We start from the raw sequence: 21,159 nt of genomic DNA on the forward strand, positions 1-21,159 counted from the left end.
TGCTGCAAAGTAAACAGTTACATTTCATCAATCAGCTTTCTTTTGTTTAATACTGTTATACAATGAATATTAGCAGTGTTTCAGTATTTGAATTCAGGAAAATGTAATTTTATGGTGGAATCTGTTGTAAAATAGCAGTTGTTATCCGGACCCACAGTGCAGACACAAGAGATAGGTGATAGTTTAAACAATTTGATGCAGTTTGCGATATTAAACAGGGCAGCAACAGGGTCTCTTCTCTCCCAAGAATGAGGGTCTAGAGAACCCGGGGAGAGACGAAGGACGGGGCTGGACAAGGCTGGACGGGACAGGTGAGTATGGCAGATCTGAAGAACGGAGAAATAGACTTAATAGGTTCAGGCAGGTTTCCAAAAACATGGCAGAATTACTAGAGCCTTCTCAAAAACTGATGAAGACAAAGGCGAGCCGAGGTGTTACCACTGAAGGGTTTCACACCATTTTGGCAAAGGCTGGAGAGGAAGGCTGGGCTTAAATCAGGTAGCTGGCAATCAGAGTATATGATCAGCAGGTGTGTGAGGAGTTCGGCTGGAGAGCAGAGTGTAGGTCAGCCACACCCAGCCTAGGACACACACACACGGACAGGGGAAACAAACTGGGGACAAACATTCAACAAGAAGGGAGAGGAAAAACACAGGAGAAATAGACAAAGTACTGCAGATCCTAACAGAATTAACACAACTATCTTCTTTTAGCATGCACTTTCCTGCAGCTCCCCCTCACATATTTACCGGGGGGTTGTTGTCCCTCAAGCATTTCCCGGGTATGCATGCTCATCATACTACAGAATGGACACTATCCTCACCAGGTGTCTGAACCCTCTCCACCCGCTCATGGAGGAGCTGAGCAGCAGCTGGACCATCTGAAATCCTTTTATAATGGTCCTTACAAAGGGTAAATTGGATACGGGTCTATAGTTGCTAACTACAGAAGTACCCACGCTCTTTCTTAGTAGACACTTAAAACATGCAGTTTTTAAGGTCTTTGGGGAAATGCCTGATGTAGGGAGCTGTTAACTATTTGCAGTAAGTCTGTTGCCAAGCAGCTTTAAACATTTTTGAGAAGGAGGGAGTCAAACCAGCATATTGATGATTGAACATATAAATTTCCTCTAGAGTTTTGTAGACAATGGCAAAGAACTGGGTCTTGTTTATCAAATTATTTTTTTATGTGGAAGTTGCGGTGACACATATTATGTTTGATGTGGAACTATTGATAGTATTGATGATTTGAATTTCATCCACAAAGAAAGAAGCAAACTGATTGCAATATGTAAGTTGAAAGGAGTTCAGGGGCTATCTGTGCTGGGGGGTTAGTCAGCCTGTCAACTGCGGCCAACGCTTGAATTATTCATGTTTTTGTTGGTGATGTCTGAGAAGAAAGGTTGTCCAGCACTTTTCAATTCCAGATCATAGGAGTGAAGTCTGTCTTTATAGATGTCACAGTGAATGCCATTTACGCTCAGCTATTCAGGACTCGTTTTTTCTGTATTTTTCCAGATGCAGCATTTCTCCAAGGTGCTTTTTATTTACCAGAAGTTAATTTCACCCTGACAGATGCAATGGCTTCAATGACGGCGTTGGGCTGAGCATTGTGGCGACAAAGATTGTGTTAGAAATGGCAGGTTGGGGGGTCGTGGGGGAATTAACCTTACTTGCTGCACATGCTTCTCACATCTTTTACAGCAAAGTCACCCACAATCAGAGTTTGAGGCCCAGTCATTGACTTTCCCTGCAGCCTTTTACTCTCTGATTTACTTTCAGTCCTTACCGTTCTCTGTGAGGATGAGAGGTTATCCGGGGTCATCAGATGGAGATCCAGGGTTCTGCAGTAGTGGAGCAAATCTGTTTTCTGGTTGCACACACTTGGCTTTTTGGGATGCTTTTTAATGTTCTCTGCTTTGCACCCTGAGGCTGCCATTATTTTATTCTGTCAGTAGCTTTTGTATTTATTCTTATTAGTTGTTTTACCTGTGAGAGGTAGATCTGGTAAAGCTTCTGTTGCTTTTGTAGTGCATTAAGAGGAATAGTTCTTTGTTATTTGACGTGGGGTTGTATGAGGTAGTCATGCATAGTCGGTGTATTACCTGTTGTAGATTCAGATCAGACAACAACCCAGATACATTGCATCGATACACTTATCAGAATGTTGCTAAATAAATCTTTTGGCTGCTAGTTCAATGTAGATTTATTTTATATCTTCACATTCCTCAGAAATCACAGCTACCTTCTTGTTTGAATAACTGGAGTAAACAGTATACTAATGGTATACAGCATATTCCACTGGCACAGGTCACGACTATCCATTTTCTTAAAAGCGAACAAGACTGATTGAGGTTTTGAATCGACACTGAATTATCAACTGATGAATAATGATTACATGATTATGATCTTCTCACATCTTCTGACCCGTGAAGCTACTGTACCTCATTTAAATTAATAGATGTAGCATCTGCATGACTGATGAACTCTCTAAGAGGATCCCAGTAAGACTTGCTTTCATTCACTTGGCAGCTCCACACGTGAAAATGGTGACTATTTACAATAAGACAACAAACAACATATAACAGCGGATAATATTCACTGCAAATATTGGAAATAAAACCACTGAATTAAAGCACAAACACACACGCCTGCGTACTGACTTGAAAATGTCACAATATTCAAATGCTTTGTACAGTGGCGAGTTGCTGGCAGGATTACTTCCTTATTCAAAATGCTAAGTCCATATTGTTTAGTTACAATGGTGTGCTATCAGAATGGACGGTTTGTTGTTGATTTTAAGTAAAATAAGTGGCAAGATGGGACTGTACTCACTAGCTTATATTAAAAAATAAATAAATAAAAGGGCCTCTGTGTGTGTGTGTGTGTGTGTGTGTGTGTGTGTGTGTGTTGTGTGTGTGTGTGTGTGTGTGTCTGTGTGTTTTCCTGACAGGAATGTATGTAAGCAGATGAGGTAGATGAGGCAGTAGCTACATGTAATATGGCTGCCGGTGGCTCCTGCACCTTGAGATTTGCTTATCAGTGTTGCATTTCTGTCCATAGATGAAAGCGATGTGTAGGATCAAAGAAAGCTTTGAAAAAACTTCAGTAAGGAGATGCCACACCATGCTAACCCAAAATGTCACATTTCAAAACGCAAAGAGAAAGTGTCAAAGTGGGGAAATAGTTTTTTGGGGGCTGTTTTTTGGAGATATAGATGTTCAGATGGAGGTTGGCGTGCGAAAGGTCAGGAAGGAAGTTACAACAGCCACAACCGTGCACCCGACAGAGTTTCCTTCCCAGTATTGGGAGCTGTGTGCATGTGTGCTGTTTCTCTACCTACATTTTTGAATGGAGGATATTCCTGTCCCACCACAACAACTACTTGGTTCTCCTTGACACAGGAATCCGACCTGCTCACAGTTAAATATATATATAATTTTCTTATCTGCAACAAACTGGAAGTAAATTGGCTTTGTGTGTTTAACATTCATGCCTCCAGAGATAGTTTGCAGAGTGGTATCCAGTAGCTACTCACTAAAACCAGTCTCTTGTACCAGTGAAGGCAATGTATATATTATATAATATTGCAATATGATATAGTACAGTATACTGTATGTTGAGGGATGAGCGGGATGAGTTTCTCATTTCCTCCCCCAGTCTCAGGGGTTTTGAATATCGAATCTCTTGTCATCTCTAGACCAGGATCTGACAAGACAAAATTAAATTTTAATGACCTCAGAGGGGGAATTGTGCCAAAGCAAAACTAGACAGTAGTAAACAAAGAAGAGGATAATAAGACACTATGAATAATGCCAGCACAGTATATAAATGAAATGACAGCCACAGCACAGACATCAGTAAAAGGTTGATGCAGCACAGAGATAGAATGCACATACGTACAGTATTAATACATTACAATGACATAACCAAGTAACATAACCAGATTTTTTTTGTTTTTATATCGCACCTTTCAAAACCCAGGTTACAAAGTGCTTAACAAAAGAATTAAAGGTTAAAAGACCAGAATAAAAGCAACGTTACAACAGGGAATATAGCAAATAGTAGATAATAACTCAAACACAGTAACACTTAGAAAAAAGTGTCTTAGAATTACGACACAGATACTTATCCCAAGTTTCCTAACATCTGGGGACCTTTTATTGAATACGTTAGAAGGGGGAAGTGTCAACCTGGGATATATAATTGTATCAGACTGTATTGTGCTATACCCTGGTGCTGTATGTTCTCTTTTGTTTCTTCTGTGTGGCTCACCAGGAATTCAGTCATTTGGTCTTTGTCTTGGGCCCTCCATGACCTCACATGGTCCTAGTTTCATGGACTCTATTCCTGACCCTTAATTTACCTGTGGACATTTAAGTCATTGGACTGACTTGCATACCGGCACTTTTTCTATGATCTGTCAGTTTTTTGTTTCTGTTTTGTCCTGTTTTATTTTATTGTACTTTGTCTTGCTTGCTGGTCTTTGTTTTTAAGTCGTTGTTCCACAGAAAAAAACTCCAGAAACAAAATACATAAAAAAATAAATAAATAAAAATAAGGTCTTTAGCTTTGACACCCAAAACACCCTGACTGCAAGGGGGGACTGTTCCATAGCTTAGGACCCAGGACAGCAAACGCACAGCATCCCCATGTTTTCAGGCTTAAGAGAGGTACAACTAGTAGGCCTTGCTCAGAGGACCTGAGGGACCTAGCAAGGTATAATGCATTAATAGTTCTCTGATATACTCTGGAGCAAGATTATTCATGGCCTTATAGATGCGGATGAGGATCTTTGATTGAATGCTAAATTGAAAAATAGTAAAAATTGAGTGATCTTGCTGCAGAGTTTTGGACCAGCTGTAACTGGTTGTATGAAAAAATAAAGGGAATCGTCAAGGCAAGGGGGACACATAGACATGGATAAAACAGGTGCTTTGCTGCCATCTAGTGGCCCAAAGTCCACATGCAGTACAACATCGGAAAACCTAATACAGTAGTGTCTATAGTAGTGATTATAATAATTTCCTCTCCTCTAGAGACTTTTGAGGATGTACAAATCCTGTGCATCCATGAGACTTAAAATTCTACAAGTAATTCAGTAGAAATATTAGTGTTGTTTTCATTTGCTACCTGCTAGATCATATAATTTCATGATGTTTGGTTACGTTAATCGTCTTTCTCTATATCATTTTTAAATGACTTCATTTACTGCATCTGTGCATCTGCATCTCTTACAGTTACAACTAATTGGCCCTTGTTCAGTAATTTTACTTTCATAGTTGAGTAACCTCAATTTGCTTTACATGTCACTGCTGTCAGTCTTATAATTCAGTTGAATTGATATTTTCTCTTGAGTGTAACTGTATGGTTGGTTCATGTGAGTGTGGAGTAGTTGTAGTTTGCATCATTAGCACAAATACTGTATAGTGTTAGTCCTAGTCTTTTTTGAATAAATCATAACAAGAGGAAACTGTATTTTCTTCTCCTAGCAAACTACTGTGGTGGTAGCACAAAATATACTAACAGGAGTTTTTTTCTGCACAATGAGAACTCTCCTTGATAATACTTTATGTGCATTCAGAGGATAATACATATGTAATGGAATATTTTTATGTTGTGGTGTTGGTACTTTAAAAGGATGTTGTCACAAACCAGGCTGCACAGCCATGACAAAAGAGAGAGATGCACACAAACAAGCCAATTAACAAATGTTTTATTAAAAAAAACAGACAATAAATCTAGAACAAGAACCTAAACTAACAATGGCATGTGTAATCTGTAAGATCAGCAGTGTAAGTGAGTGCATGGGTGAAGAAGTGTTTGAATGCAATGTTGTATGGTGCAACAATAGAAACAACACAAACGCCAAACTAACCAGACAGGTGTCTCAGGGAGGTGAGAGAACCAGAACTGAGCTCTAACATGGTTTTAAAAGCACTAGCACACCGAGCCCTGGTGTGCCAGGTCTGCTGATGAGCCCAGGTACTGACAATCCTTTGCCACACCCACCTCTAGTACCTGTGAAGGAAGCAGCCACACACTAGAAGCAACACGTACACAGGTGGAGAGGGTTGTCACATTGTGAATACTTCCACCACTAGTCAGTGGTCTGGATTCAATCTTTTATTGTCATTCATTTTAGTGGCCTCCAGAGGGCACTACAGAATACTATGAAATGTAAATGGGGAAGTTCTGGTTAAGCTTATTAGATCCAGAAATACTGTAATAATAATGGAAGGGCCATGCAAATCCTTCTCCCACAATATTATTATTTGTAAGGCATTATAATGACCACAGGCTTCAGCTATATATATATATATATATATATATATATAGGAAATGTTCTCACTTCATGGCAGAGATAGTTGGCAGGCAAACAGCCGAGGTGAGAGATACCACAGGAAGATGAAAACAGATGGGATGAAAACGCAAAGGCTGCCTCTCACTGGGGTAAAGGGTAAAAAAAAATCTGTTTCAACCCCACAATTCACCGGAAGTGCACAAATTCAAAAAAGCAACCCATTGATATCCGATTTCTAAACCATACTATGTTTAAAAAACATTATCTTTAAAGCTGATATCTATTGTCACTTGCATTAAAACAGCAGATGAATCCCCCCACTTTCCACCCACCTTCACACATCACACCCCCACTGGGCTTTAGGGTCTGAGCACCTGCTTCATTGTGGAGCTAAAAAAAAGGGCCGGCTCTTCAGATGTCACCCTGAGGGACTGTAAGTGTTCCTGTTATTTTACAGTAGTTTACACTATTAGAAACAGTGCCAGCTGGAATATTTGTTTTCTTGAGGTCTGTTGGCGACTGCTGAGGTTTGTGCAAATGTGTGAATGTAAAACTTTTGAAACAACAAAATAATAAATTATTTTTGAACTGACTTTATTACAGATATTGACTGTTTCATTTACATCTTGACATCTGAAGGAATATGGTACTAGAAACTGGAATTGATAGCATTGACCATAGTTATACTGCCTTTTGATTGTGTGTGATTTTGTTGCATTTTGCTAAATTATAATTTTGATCAGAAGCATGGTTGTTAGCAGCTGTAGAGCCGGTTGATTCTCAAGATGTCCCCGCGGGACATGCCCTGCCTCTGGCCGATCTGGACGTTGGGGTTGGGGATGGGGGTGATGGAGTCCCTCCCGTACTGGATGGAGAAGGCTGTTCTTCCATAGTGCATGATGGAGGAGTAGTCGTAGGGAGTGTTCAGGTTGTTGGTGGGCTGCTTGTGGAAGTTGTAGGCCATTCGTGGATCGATGTTCTCCCAGTTGATCCTGACGTATTGGTCGCGGTCACTCCTGGTCTGCTCGTGCTGGAAGCCCAGAGCGTGGTTGATCTCGTGCTGGATGATGCCGTGGTAGAGGCAGCCCTGCCTGTTGAGAGAGAGCACCTGTCTGCCTCCCTCTCTGCCAAGAGCCGAGAAACATCCGGCTCTGTTCTCGACGCTGATGTAGTCGTACTCGTTCTGACGGGGGACGAAGCGGATGCAGGTCCTGCTTTGGTAGGACTTCATGGCCACGTCGATCTTCTGCTTCTCCCAGCTGGTGAACTCACGGCTCATGGTGAAGGGGATCATCACCAAGCCGTTGGAGGCTTTCCTCCACAGGCAACTCTGGGACCAGCACGTCATGGCGTTTCTGGTTCTGGGAGCCAGCAGGTCTCCTTCCAGCAGGATCTCATTGGTGGCGTTGTTAGAAGTCAGAATCCTGGTGGTGATGTCCATGGTGTCTGGGACTTCTTCTGCGCTTCCTTCCTCCTGGAGAGGCTGAGCCTTAGAGAGGCCGAGCAGGACCAGCAGCAGCAGGCTGGCAGAGGGAGTCATCTTCAGGGTCAGTCCAGAGGCTGTGGAGCTTGTGTGGAGAGACTGTTTGAGGCTTGATGTTTGACTCAGTGCAGTCCAGGGTTTTTATACTCTCCTCTGCAGGTGTGTCTGCAGGAGGATTATGGGCTGGGGTCCACACTGCTAGGCCTAAATAAACCTGTGAAGGGAGGACTCCACAGACAAACCCACTGTTTCAACATGGTTTGTTATCTCTGGTCATTAGATGAGCAGATAATACACTGAACATATACAGACAGCATCTGAATATTTGCAGTAACAGTTGCTTTTTTCCCACAGGATTGACACAGTTTGTCACAAACTTCACACTTTTTCACTCTCATCAGTCTTCACTCAACATTCCGTAATTACAAAGCGAAAGCAGGCGTTCACAAATTTTTGCAAATATATCAAGAAGGGAAAACTAAAATATTACATTGACATAAGTATTCAGACCCTTTGCTATGACATTTGAAATTTATCTCAGGTTCCTCTTTATCATCTTGAAGATGTTTCTACACCTTGACTGGAGTCCACCTGTGGTAAATTCAATTGATTGGACATGATTTGGAAAGGCACACACCTATGTATATAGGGTCTTACAGTTGCATGTCAGAGAGAAGCCAAGCCATGAGGTTGAAGGAACTGCCTGCAGAGCTGAGACACAGGATTGTGTCGGGACACAGGTCTGGGGAAGGCTGACTGCCCAGCCAATCTAAGCAACTGGGGAGAAAGGCCTTGTTAAGAAAGGTGACCAAGAACCTGATGCTCAGTCTGGCTGAACTTCACAGATCCTGTGTAGAGATAGGAGAACCTTCCAGAAAGACAACTATAACTGCAGCACTCCACTGATCTGATCTCTATGGCAGAGTGGCTTCTCCTCTGAGAAAGCCCCTAAAGTACTCTCAGACTGTGAGAAACAAGATCTGATGAAACCAAGATTTAACTTTCTGGCCTCATTTCTGAGCATCATGTCTTTAGGAAACAGTGAAACACGGTGGTGGCAGCATCATACTGTGGGGGTTTTTTTCCGTGCCAGGGACAGGGAGACTGGTCAGGGTTGAGGGAAAGTTGAAGGGAGCAAAGTACAGACATATTTCTAGTAAAAACTTGGTCCAGAGCGCTCAGGACCTCAGACTGGACCTAAGGTTTACCTTCCAACAGGACAATGACCCTAAGCACACAGCCCAGACATTGCAGGAGTGGCTTGGGGACAACTCTGTCATGTCCTTGAGTGGCCTGGCCAGAGCCCTGACTTGAACCCAATGGAACATCACTGGAGAGACCTGAAATTAGCTACCAACCAACAGTTCCCATTCAACCTGACAGAGCTTGAGAGGTCTGCAGAGGAGAACGCGGAAAATCCCCAAATCCAGGTGTTCAAAGCTTATTGTATCAGGCTACGGTCATTGCCAAAGTTTCCTCAACTAAGTACTGAGTAAAGGGTCTGAATACATGTGTCAATGTGATATTTCATTTTTTCTTTTATATAAATCTGTAAAAATGTCTAAAATTCTGTTTTCACTGTGTCATCATGTGGTATCGAGTGTAGATTGATGAGGGAAAAAAAGAACTTAAATGATTTTAGCATAAGACTGCAACATAACAAATATGAAAAACTTGAAGGTGTCTGAATACTTTCTGATTTTATAGTAAATGTAGAATTTAGCTTTGCATTACTCCCCAATTAAATACTCAATTTATAGCCAGTATTCAATTAAACCATTAAAAATATAATACAAATGTCTAAAGACATTCATTCAGAGCAGAATCTATTAAAAGGTTCGGTTAATGTAGCCTAATCATATTACATTATCAGAGGACCCTGTTCTTTCATTGATCTAACTTTCTGACAAAAAACTAGGCTGGTGTATTGTTTTCATTCATGAGAGATGTTGTAATAACTTGCTTATTCTGTACAGATAAAAAACCTTCTGTCTACGATCTTCAGGGACCAATTTGACAGTCCATTTCCCATTTTCACAGTCATTTAGCTGTTTAAAATACCTCAGAGCTGCTTCAGTGTAGTACATATACAGTATGTATTACAGCTCAAAATTTATCATTGATACGCAAAACTTCAGTTTTGTAACTTATGTCTACGAAAGCAGTGTACTTTAAATTTGCATTAAATTAGAATTCAAACAGGTTAAAGCAGAACAATTCAGAGTACATGAAATGCCCAAAATCTGCATCTTTCTTACTAACAATGAAAACCTTGAGAGTGATAATCCTCCCAGGGCTAGAGGCATAATGTTTTCAAGTTGTCCGTCCATCCATCTCTGTACATCTGTCTGTCCCATTCTCGTGAGTGTGATGTGTCAATAACGCCTTGATGGAATTTTTTCAAATTTGGAACAAATGTAGATTTTGATGTTTACATTTTAGTGGTTGAAGGTCAAGATATCTGTGACCTCACACAAATGCTTTTGGCCTCTTGAAGGTGTTATCTCAAGAACACCTTGAGGGAATTTCTTCACATTTGACAGAAATGTTCATTTGGAGTCAAAGATAAAGTGATTACATTTTTGTGACCAAAGGTCAGAGTTCAAGGTCACACATTCTTGTGAATGTGATACATGTGGAACAAACATCCACTTGGACTCATGGACGAAGTGATTAGAATTTGGTGGTCAAAAGGTCAAGGACATGGTGACCTCATAAAACACGTTTTTGGTTGTAATTGACAAATTCATTTGCAAATCATGACACAGTTTAACACAAATGTCTAATAGGTTAAATGATGAAGTGAAGACATTTTATGTCCAATAGGTCAAAGGTCAACTTCACTGTGACATCATAATCTTCTGCAAAAACACTTCTGGCCATTATTCAATGCTGTAACTCAGGAAGTGAGATTGTGACCACATTTATTGCAACACTGACAGCTGGCAGAGGTATCCAGCCATGAGGCGATATGTCAACTTTTTTGTATTATTTTGAAAACTGATTTTTACACATTCTGTAATATCATTGTTGCAGTGTAATCTAATAATATCTTTTTTGTTTGTAGTACCTTTCTCAACCTTTAGACAACTGGTCAGTTAAAGCAAAGTGAAAAGATTGCAGTGTTACAACCTGTTTTTTATGGCAGTCCCCTGAAACTAAAGTGAAAAAGATTATTACTTCCAATATTTTGCACAGATTATTCAGAAAGTCCATCATATTGCTCAGTGATTGCATGTTTGTGCTAATGTGTGTGTATGAACACTGAGAGATAAAGAAATAATGATACGACATCAGTCATGTTTCTTTTCCTTTATTATAGTCATTTTAGACATGTTGGGGTTCATTTGACCATTTGAAAGAATGTGGTTAAAGGCACTGTAATCTTTAACTAGAAGCTTTTATTCAATTACAGAAAAAACAAACAGAAAAACTTGAGTTTGTTGCATTTGGCATCAACAAGGTTGTTAGCAGCTGTAGAGCCGGTTGATTCTCAAGATGTCCCCGCGGGACATGCCCTGCCTCTGGCCGATCTGGACGTTGGGGTTGGGGATGGGGGTGATGGAGTCCCTCCCGTACTGGATGGAGAAGGCTGTTCTTCCATAGTGCATGATGGAGGAGTAGTCGTAGGGAGTGTTCAGGTTGTTGGTGGGCTGCTTGTGGAAGTTGTAGGCCATTCGTGGATCGATGTTCTCCCAGTTGATCCTGACGTATTGGTCGCGGTCACTCCTGGTCTGCTCGTGCTGGAAGCCCAGAGCGTGGTTGATCTCGTGCTGGATGATGCCGTGGTAGAGGCAGCCCTGCCTGTTGAGAGAGAGCACCTGTCTGCCTCCCTCTCTGCCAAGAGCCGAGAAACATCCGGCTCTGTTCTCGACGCTGATGTAGTCGTACTCGTTCTGACGGGGGACGAAGCGGATGCAGGTCCTGCTTTGGTAGGACTTCATGGCCACGTCGATCTTCTGCTTCTCCCAGCTGGTGAACTCACGGCTCATGGTGAAGGGGATCATCACCAAGCCGTTGGAGGCTTTCCTCCACAGGCAACTCTGGGACCAGCACGTCATGGCGTTTCTGGTTCTGGGAGCCAGCAGGTCTCCTTCCAGCAGGATCTCATTGGTGGCGTTGTTAGAAGTCAGAATCCTGGTGGTGATGTCCATGGTGTCTGGGACTTCTTCTGCGCTTCCTTCCTCCTGGAGAGGCTGAGCCTTAGAGAGGCCGAGCAGGACCAGCAGCAGCAGGCTGGCAGAGGGAGTCATCTTCAGGGTCAGTCCAGAGGCTGTGGAGCTTGTGTGGAGAGACTGTTTGAGGCTTGATGTTTGACTCAGTGCAGTCCAGGGTTTTTATACTCTCCTCTGCAGGTGTGTCTGCAGGAGGATTATGGGCTGGGGTCCACACTGCTAGGCCTAAATAAACCTGTGAAGGGAGGACTCCACAGACAAACCCACTGTTTCAACATGGTTTGTTATCTCTGGTCATTAGATGAGCAGATAATACACTGAACATATACAGACAGCATCTGAATATTTGCAGTAACAGTTGCTTTTTTCCCACAGGATTGACACAGTTTGTCACAAACTTCACACTTTTTCACTCTCATCAGTCTTCACTCAACATTCCGTAATTACAAAGCGAAAGCAGGCGTTCACAAATTTTAGCAAATATATCAAGAAGGGAAAACTAAAATATTACATTGACATAAGTATTCAGACCCTTTGCTATGACATTTGAAATTTATCTCAGGTTCCTCTTTATCATCTTGAAGATGTTTCTACACCTTGACTGGAGTCCACCTGTGGTAAATTCAATTGATTGGACATGATTTGGAAAGGCACACACCTATGTATATAGGGTCTTACAGTTGCATGTCAGAGAGAAGCCAAGCCATGAGGTTGAAGGAACTGCCTGCAGAGCTGAGACACAGGATTGTGTCGGGACACAGGTCTGGGGAAGGCTGACTGCCCAGCCAATCTAAGCAACTGGGGAGAAAGGCCTTGTTAAGAAAGGTGACCAAGAACCTGATGCTCAGTCTGGCTGAACTTCACAGATCCTGTGTAGAGATAGGAGAACCTTCCAGAAAGACAACTATAACTGCAGCACTCCACTGATCTGATCTCTATGGCAGAGTGGCTTCTCCTCTGAGAAAGCCCCTAAAGTACTCTCAGACTGTGAGAAACAAGATCTGATGAAACCAAGATTTAACTTTCTGGCCTCATTTCTGAGCATCATGTCTTTAGGAAACAGTGAAACACGGTGGTGGCAGCATCATACTGTGGGGTTTTTTTTCCGTGCCAGGGACAGGGAGACTGGTCAGGGTTGAGGGAAAGTTGAAGGGAGCAAAGTACAGACATATTTCTAGTAAAAACTTGGTCCAGAGCGCTCAGGACCTCAGACTGGACCTAAGGTTTACCTTCCAACAGGACAATGACCCTAAGCACACAGCCCAGACATTGCAGGAGTGGCTTGGGGACAACTCTGTCATGTCCTTGAGTGGCCTGGCCAGAGCCCTGACTTGAACCCAATGGAACATCACTGGAGAGACCTGAAATTAGCTACCAACCAACAGTTCCCATTCAACCTGACAGAGCTTGAGAGGTCTGCAGAGGAGAACGCGGAAAATCCCCAAATCCAGGTGTTCAAAGCTTATTGTATCAGGCTACAGTCATTGCCAAAGTTTCCTCAACTAAGTACTGAGTAAAGGGTCTGAATACATGTGTCAATGTGATATTTCATTTTTTCTTTTATATAAATCTGTAAAAATTTCTAAAATTCTGTTTTCACTGTGTCATCATGTGGTATCGAGTGTAGATTGATGAGGGAAAAAAAGAACTTAAATGATTTTAGCATAAGACTGCAACATAACAAATATGAAAAACTTGAAGGTGTCTGAATACTTTCTGATTTTATAGTAAATGTAGAATTTAGCTTTGCATTACTCCCCAATTAAATACTCAATTTATAGCCAGTATTCAATTAAACCATTAAAAATATAATACAAATGTCTAAAGACATTCATTCAGAGCAGAATCTATTAAAAGGTTCGGTTAATGTAGCCTAATCATATTACATTATCAGAGGACCCTGTTCTTTCATTGATCTAACTTTCTGACAAAAAACTAGGCTGGTGTATTGTTTTCATTCATGAGAGATGTTGTAATAACTTGCTTATTCTGTACAGATAAAAAACCTTCTGTCTACGATCTTCAGGGACCAATTTGACAGTCCATTTCCCATTTTCACAGTCATTTAGCTGTTTAAAATACCTCAGAGCTGCTTCAGTGTAGTACATATACAGTATGTATTACAGCTCAAAATTTATAATTGATACGCAAAACTTCAGTTTTGTAACTTATGTCTACGAAAGCAGTGTACTTTAAATTTGCATTAAATTAGAATTCAAACAGGTTAAAGCAGAACAATTCAGAGTACATGAAATGCCCAAAATCTGCATCTTTCTTACTAACAATGAAAACCTTGAGAGTGATAATCCTCCCAGGGCTAGAGGCATAATGTTTTCAAGTTGTCCGTCCATCCATCTCTGTACATCTGTCTGTCCCATTCTCGTGAGTGTGATGTGTCAATAACGCCTTGATGGAATTTTTTCAAATTTGGAACAAATGTAGATTTTGATGTTTACATTTTAGTGGTTGAAGGTCAAGATATCTGTGACCTCACACAAATGCTTTTGGCCTCTTGAAGGTGTTATCTCAAGAACACCTTGAGGGAATTTCTTCACATTTGACAGAAATGTTCATTTGGAGTCAAAGATAAAGTGATTACATTTTTGTGACCAAAGGTCAGAGTTCAAGGTCACACATTCTTGTGAATGTGATACATGTGGAACAAACATCCACTTGGACTCATGGACGAAGTGATTAGAATTTGGTGGTCAAAAGGTCAAGGACATGGTGACCTCATAAAACACGTTTTTGGTTGTAATTGACAAATTAATTTGCAAATCATGACACAGTTTAACACAAATGTCTAATAGGTTAAATGATGAAGTGAAGACATTTTATGTCCAATAGGTCAAAGGTCAACTTCACTGTGACATCATAATCTTCTGCAAAAACACTTCTGGCCATTATTCAATGCTGTAACTCAGGAAGTGAGATTGTGACCACATTTATTGCAACACTGACAGCTGGCAGAGGTATCCAGCCATGAGGCGATATGTCAACTTTTTTGTATTATTTTGAAAACTGATTTTTACACATTCTGTAATATCATTGTTGCAGTGTAATCTAATAATATCTTTTTTGTTTGTAGTACCTTTCTCAACCTTTAGACAACTGGTCAGTTAAAGCAAAGTGAAAAGATTGCAGTGTTACAACCTGTTTTTTATGGCAGTCCCCTGAAACTAAAGTGAAAAAGATTATTACTTCCAATATTTTGCACAGATTATTCAGAAAGTCCATCATATTGCTCAGTGATTGCATGTTTGTGCTAATGTGTGTGTATGAACACTGAGAGATAAAGAAATAATGATACGACATCAGTCATGTTTCTTTTCCTTTATTATAGTCATTTTAGACATGTTGGGGTTCATTTGACCATTTGAAAGAATGTGGTTAAAGGCACTGTAATCTTTAACATCGATTCCATAGGTTATAGAAGCTTTTATTCAATTACAGAAAAAACAAACAGAAAAACTTGAGTTTGTTGCATTTGGCATCAACAAGGTTGTTAGCAGCTGTAGAGCCGGTTGATTCTCAAGATGTCCCCGCGGGACATGCCCTGCCTCTGGCCGATCTGGACGTTGGGGTTGGGGATGGGGGTGATGGAGTCCCTCCCGTACTGGATGGAGAAGGCTGTTCTTCCATAGTGCATGATGGAGGAGTAGTCGTAGGGAGTGTTCAGGTTGTTGGTGGGCTGCTTGTGGAAGTTGTAGGCCATTCGTGGATCGATGTTCTCCCAGTTGATCCTGACGTATTGGTCGCGGTCACTCCTGGTCTGCTCGTGCTGGAAGCCCAGAGCGTGGTTGATCTCGTGCTGGATGATGCCGTGGTAGAGGCAGCCCTGCCTGTTGAGAGAGAGCACCTGTCTGCCTCCCTCTCTGCCAAGAGCCGAGAAACATCCGGCTCTGTTCTCGACGCTGATGTAGTCGTACTCGTTCTGACGGGGGACGAAGCGGATGCAGGTCCTGCTTTGGTAGGACTTCATGGCCACGTCGATCTTCTGCTTCTCCCAGCTGGTGAACTCACGGCTCATGGTGAAGGGGATCATCACCAAGCCGTTGGAGGCTTTCCTCCACAGGCAACTCTGGGACCAGCACGTCATGGCGTTTCTGGTTCTGGGAGCCAGCAGGTCTCCTTCCAGCAGGATCTCATTGGTGGCGTTGTTAGAAGTCAGAATCCTGGTGGTGATGTCCATGGTGTCTGGGACTTCTTCTGCGCTTCCTTCCTCCTGGAGAGGCTGAGCCTTAGAGAGGCCGAGCAGGACCAGCAGCAGCAGGCTGGCAGAGGGAGTCATCTTCAGGGTCAGTCCAGAGGCTGTGGAGCTTGTGTGGAGAGACTGTTTGAGGCTTGATGTTTGACTCAGTGCAGTCCAGGGTTTTTATACTCTCCTCTGCAGGTGTGTCTGCAGGAGGATTATGGGCTGGGGTCCACACTGCTAGGCCTAAATAAACCTGTGAAGGGAGGACTCCACAGACAAACCCACTGTTTCAACATGGTTTGTTATCTCTGGTCATTAGATGAGCAGATAATACACTGAACAGATACAGACAGCATCTGAATATTTGCAGTAACAGTTGCTTTTTTCCCACAGGATTGACACAGTTTGTCACAAACTTCACACTTTTTCACTCTCATCAGTCTTCACTCAACATTCCGTAATTACAAAGCGAAAGCAGGCGTTCACAAATTTTTGCAAATATATCAAGAAGGGAAAACTAAATTATTACATTGACATAAGTATTCAGACCCTTTGCTATGACATTTGAAATTTATCTCAGGTTCCTCTTTATCATCTTGAAGATGTTTCTACACCTTGACTGGAGTCCACCTGTGGTAAATTCAATTGATTGGACATGATTTGGAAAGGCACACACCTATGTATATAGGGTCTTACAGTTGCATGTCAGAGAGAGGCCAAGCCATGAGGTTGAAGGAACTGCCTGCAGAGCTGAGACACAGGATTGTGTCGGGACACAGGTCTGGGGAAGGCTGACTGCCCAGCCAATCTAAGCAACTGGGGAGAAAGGCCTTGTTAAGAAGGGTGACCAAGAACCTGATGCTCAGTCTGGCTGAACTTCACAGATCCTGTGTAGAGATAGGAGAACCTTCCAGAAAGACAACTATAACTGCAGCACTCCACTGATCTGATCTCTATGGCAGAGTGGCTTCTCCTCTGAGAAAGCCCCTAAAGTACTCTCAGACTGTGAGAAACAAGATCTGATGAAACCAAGATTTAACTTTCTGGCCTCATTTCTGAGCATATAGTCTTTAGGAAACAGTGAAACACGGTGGTGGCAGCATCATACTGTGGGGTTTTTTTTCCGTGCCAGGGACAGGGAGACTGGTCAGGGTTGAGGGAAAGTTGAAGGGAGCAAAGTACAGACATATTTCTAGTAAAAACTTGGTCCAGAGCGCTCAGGACCTCAGACTGGACCTAAGGTTTACCTTCCAACAGGACAATGACCCTAAACACACAGCCCAGACATTGCAGGAGTGGCTTGGGGACAACTCTGTCATGTCCTTGAGTGGCCTGGCCAGAGCCCTGACTTGAACCCAATGGAACATCACTGGAGAGACCTGAAATTAGCTACCAACCAACAGTTCCCATTCAACCTGACAGAGCTTGAGAGGTCTGCAGAGGAGAACGCGGAAAATCCCCAAATCCAGGTGTTCAAAGCTTATTGTATCAGGCTACGGTCATTGCCAAAGTTTCCTCAACTAAGTACTGAGTAAAGGGTCTGAATACATGTGTCAATGTGATATTTCATTTTTTCTTTTATATAAATCTGTAAAAATGTCTAAAATTCTGTTTTCACTGTGTCATCATGTGGTATCGAGTGTAGATTGATGAGGGAAAAAAAGAACTTAAATGATTTTAGCATAAGACTGCAACATAACAAATATGAAAAACTTGAAGGTGTCTGAATACTTTCTGATTTTATAGTAAATGTAGAATTTAGCTTTGCATTACTCCCCAATTAAATACTCAATTTATAGCCAGTATTCAATTAAACCATTAAAAATATAATACAAATGTCTAAAGACATTCATTCAGAGCAGAATCTATTAAAAGGTTCGGTTAATGTAGCCTAATCATATTACATTATCAGAGGACCCTGTTCTTTCATTGATCTAACTTTCTGACAAAAAACTAGGCTGGTGTATTGTTTTCATTCATGAGAGATGTTGTAATAACTTGCTTATTCTGTACAGATAAAAAACCTTCTGTCTACGATCTTCAGGGACCAATTTGACAGTCCATTTCCCATTTTCACAGTCATTTAGCTGTTTAAAATACCTCAGAGCTGCTTCAGTGTAGTACATATACAGTATGTATTACAGCTCAAAATTTATCATTGATACGCAAAACTTCAGTTTTGTAACTTATGTCTACGAAAGCAGTGTACTTTAAATTTGCATTAAATTAGAATTCAAACAGGTTAAAGCAGAACAATTCAGAGTACATGAAATGCCCAAAATCTGCATCTTTCTTACTAACAATGAAAACCTTGAGAGTGATAATCCTCCCAGGGCTAGAGGCATAATGTTTTCAAGTTGTCCGTCCATCCATCTCTGTACATCTGTCTGTCCCATTCTCGTGAGTGTGATGTGTCAATAACGCCTTGATGGAATTTTTTCAAATTTGGAACAAATGTAGATTTTGATGTTTACATTTTAGTGGTTGAAGGTCAAGATATCTGTGACCTCACACAAATGCTTTTGGCCTCTTGAAGGTGTTATCTCAAGAACACCTTGAGGGAATTTCTTCACATTTGACAGAAATGTTCATTTGGAGTCAAAGATAAAGTGATTACATTTTTGTGACCAAAGGTCAGAGTTCAAGGTCACACATTCTTGTGAATGTGATACATGTGGAACAAACATCCACTTGGACTCATGGACGAAGTGATTAGAATTTGGTGGTCAAAAGGTCAAGGACATGGTGACCTCATAAAACACGTTTTTGGTTGTAATTGACAAATTCATTTGCAAATCATGACACAGTTTAACACAAATGTCTAATAGGTTAAATGATGAAGTGAAGACATTTTATATCCAATAGGTCAAAGGTCAACTTCACTGTGACATCATAATCTTCTGCAAAAACACTTCTGGCCATTATTCAATGCTGTAACTCAGGAAGTGAGATTGTGACCACATTTATTGCAACACTGACAGCTGGCAGAGGTATCCAGCCATGAGGCGATATGTCAACTTTTTTGTATTATTTTGAAAACTGATTTTTACACATTCTGTAATATCATTGTTGCAGTGTAATCTAATAATATCTTTTTTGTTTGTAGTACCTTTCTCAACCTTTAGACAACTGGTCAGTTAAAGCAAAGTGAAAAAGATTGCAGTGTTACAACCTGTTTTTTATGGCAGTCCCCTGAAACTAAAGTGAAAAAGATTATTACTTCCAATATTTTGCACAGATTATTCAGAAAGTCCATCATATTGCTCAGTGATTGCATGTTTGTGCTAATGTGTGTGTATGAACACTGAGAGATAAAGAAATAATGATACGACATCAGTCATGTTTCTTTTCCTTTATTATAGTCATTTTAGACATGTTGGGGTTCATTTGACCATTTGAAAGAATGTGGTTAAAGGCACTGTAATCTTTAACATCGATTCCATAGGTTATAGAAGCTTTTATTCAATTACAGAAAAAACAAACAGAAAAACTTGAGTTTGTTGCATTTGGCATCAACAAGGTTGTTAGCAGCTGTAGAGCCGGTTGATTCTCAAGATGTCCCCGCGGGACATGCCCTGCCTCTGGCCGATCTGGACGTTGGGGTTGGGGATGGGGGTGATGGAGTCCCTCCCGTACTGGATGGAGAAGGCTGTTCTTCCATAGTGCATGATGGAGGAGTAGTCGTAGGGAGTGTTCAGGTTGTTGGTGGGCTGCTTGTGGAAGTTGTAGGCCATTCGTGGATCGATGTTCTCCCAGTTGATCCTGACGTATTGGTCGCGGTCACTCCTGGTCTGCTCGTGCTGGAAGCCCAGAGCGTGGTTGATCTCGTGCTGGATGATGCCGTGGTAGAGGCAGCCCTGCCTGTTGAGAGAGAGCACCTGTCTGCCTCCCTCTCTGCCAAGAGCCGAGAAACATCCGGCTCTGTTCTCGACGCTGATGTAGTCGTACTCGTTCTGACGGGGGACGAAGCGGATGCAGGTCCTGCTTTGGTAGGACTTCATGGCCACGTCGATCTTCTGCTTCTCCCAGCTGGTGAACTCACGGCTCATGGTGAAGGGGATCATCACCAAGCCGTTGGAGGCTTTCCTCCACAGGCAACTCTGGGACCAGCACGTCATGGCGTTTCTGGTTCTGGGAGCCAGCAGGTCTCCTTCCAGCAGGATCTCATTGGTGGCGTTGTTAGAAGTCAGAATCCTGGTGGTGATGTCCATGGTGTCTGGGACTTCTTCTGCGCTTCCTTCCTCCTGGAGAGGCTGAGCCTTAGAGAGGCCGAGCAGGACCAGCAGCAGCAGGCTGGCAGAGGGAGTCATCTTCAGGGTCAGTCCAGAGGCTGTGGAGCTTGTGTGGAGAGACTGTTTGAGGCTTGATGTTTGACTCAGTGCAGTCCAGGGTTTTTATACTCTCCTCTGCAGGTGTGTCTGCAGGAGGATTATGGGCTGGGGTCCACACTGCTAGGCCTAAATAAACCTGTGAAGGGAGGACTTCACAGACAAACCCACTGTTTCAACATGGTTTGTTATCTCTGGTCATTAGTTGTATCAAAATATCTCGTTGGGTGGTTGCGGTTTGCTTAAGGAAATACTTTTTATGGTCTTCAACCAGAAAATAATTCACATCTGTTATTTGCAATCAAGCACAATGCAAGCAAAGCAATTGTGTCTCTCACTTTTCACAACCTTCTCTATCTAGAATATCTACGGGAAAACATCAGTACAATACAGGATTAAATAAAAAAAATACCTGTTAAAAAACAGAGATATCAGATTTCAATCTTAGCTTTAGATTTTCCAGATGGTGACTATTCGCCTTCAACATTTGGATCACAAATTGTGACTATTATTTATTTGTATCTCTTTTTGAAATGATGAGGGCCATTATCACCTATATCCTGACAATCTACAGATTAAATGATCAATTGTTTTATTGAAAAAATCACCACTTAATCTTATCTCTGTATACATAATCCTAACAGTATCCAGGACTCTGATCATCTGCGTGCAACA

At 41.7% G+C, this 21,159-nt stretch overlaps 4 protein-coding genes across 4 annotated transcripts; all 4 read right to left on the bottom strand.

Annotated features, from left to right (window-relative positions):
• Positions 1–7,057: 7,057 nt before the first annotated feature.
• On the bottom strand, positions 7,058–7,989 carry LOC130170921 (high choriolytic enzyme 1-like). The gene has a single exon (XM_056378663.1). The coding sequence runs from the start codon at positions 7,841–7,843 to the stop codon at positions 7,058–7,060; it is 786 nt and encodes a 261-aa protein (XP_056234638.1). The 5' UTR covers positions 7,844–7,989.
• Positions 7,990–11,253: 3,264 nt separating this feature from the next.
• Positions 11,254–12,185, bottom strand: LOC130170994 (high choriolytic enzyme 1-like). The gene has a single exon (XM_056378787.1). The coding sequence runs from the start codon at positions 12,037–12,039 to the stop codon at positions 11,254–11,256; it is 786 nt and encodes a 261-aa protein (XP_056234762.1). The 5' UTR covers positions 12,040–12,185.
• A 3,141-nt stretch (positions 12,186–15,326) lies between these two features.
• On the bottom strand, positions 15,327–16,398 carry LOC130170511 (high choriolytic enzyme 1-like). The gene has a single exon (XM_056377840.1). It carries the CDS (start codon positions 16,250–16,252, stop codon positions 15,467–15,469), a length of 786 nt encoding a protein of 261 aa, XP_056233815.1. The 5' UTR covers positions 16,253–16,398; the 3' UTR covers positions 15,327–15,466.
• A 3,142-nt stretch (positions 16,399–19,540) lies between these two features.
• Positions 19,541–21,159, bottom strand: LOC130170273 (high choriolytic enzyme 1-like). Its single transcript, XM_056377492.1, has one exon. The coding sequence runs from the start codon at positions 20,464–20,466 to the stop codon at positions 19,681–19,683; it is 786 nt and encodes a 261-aa protein (XP_056233467.1). The 5' UTR covers positions 20,467–21,159; the 3' UTR covers positions 19,541–19,680.

This window comes from Seriola aureovittata, chromosome 1 (genome assembly GCF_021018895.1).
Source record: "Seriola aureovittata isolate HTS-2021-v1 ecotype China chromosome 1, ASM2101889v1, whole genome shotgun sequence".
NCBI classification, from domain to species: domain Eukaryota; kingdom Metazoa; phylum Chordata; class Actinopteri; order Carangiformes; family Carangidae; genus Seriola; species Seriola aureovittata.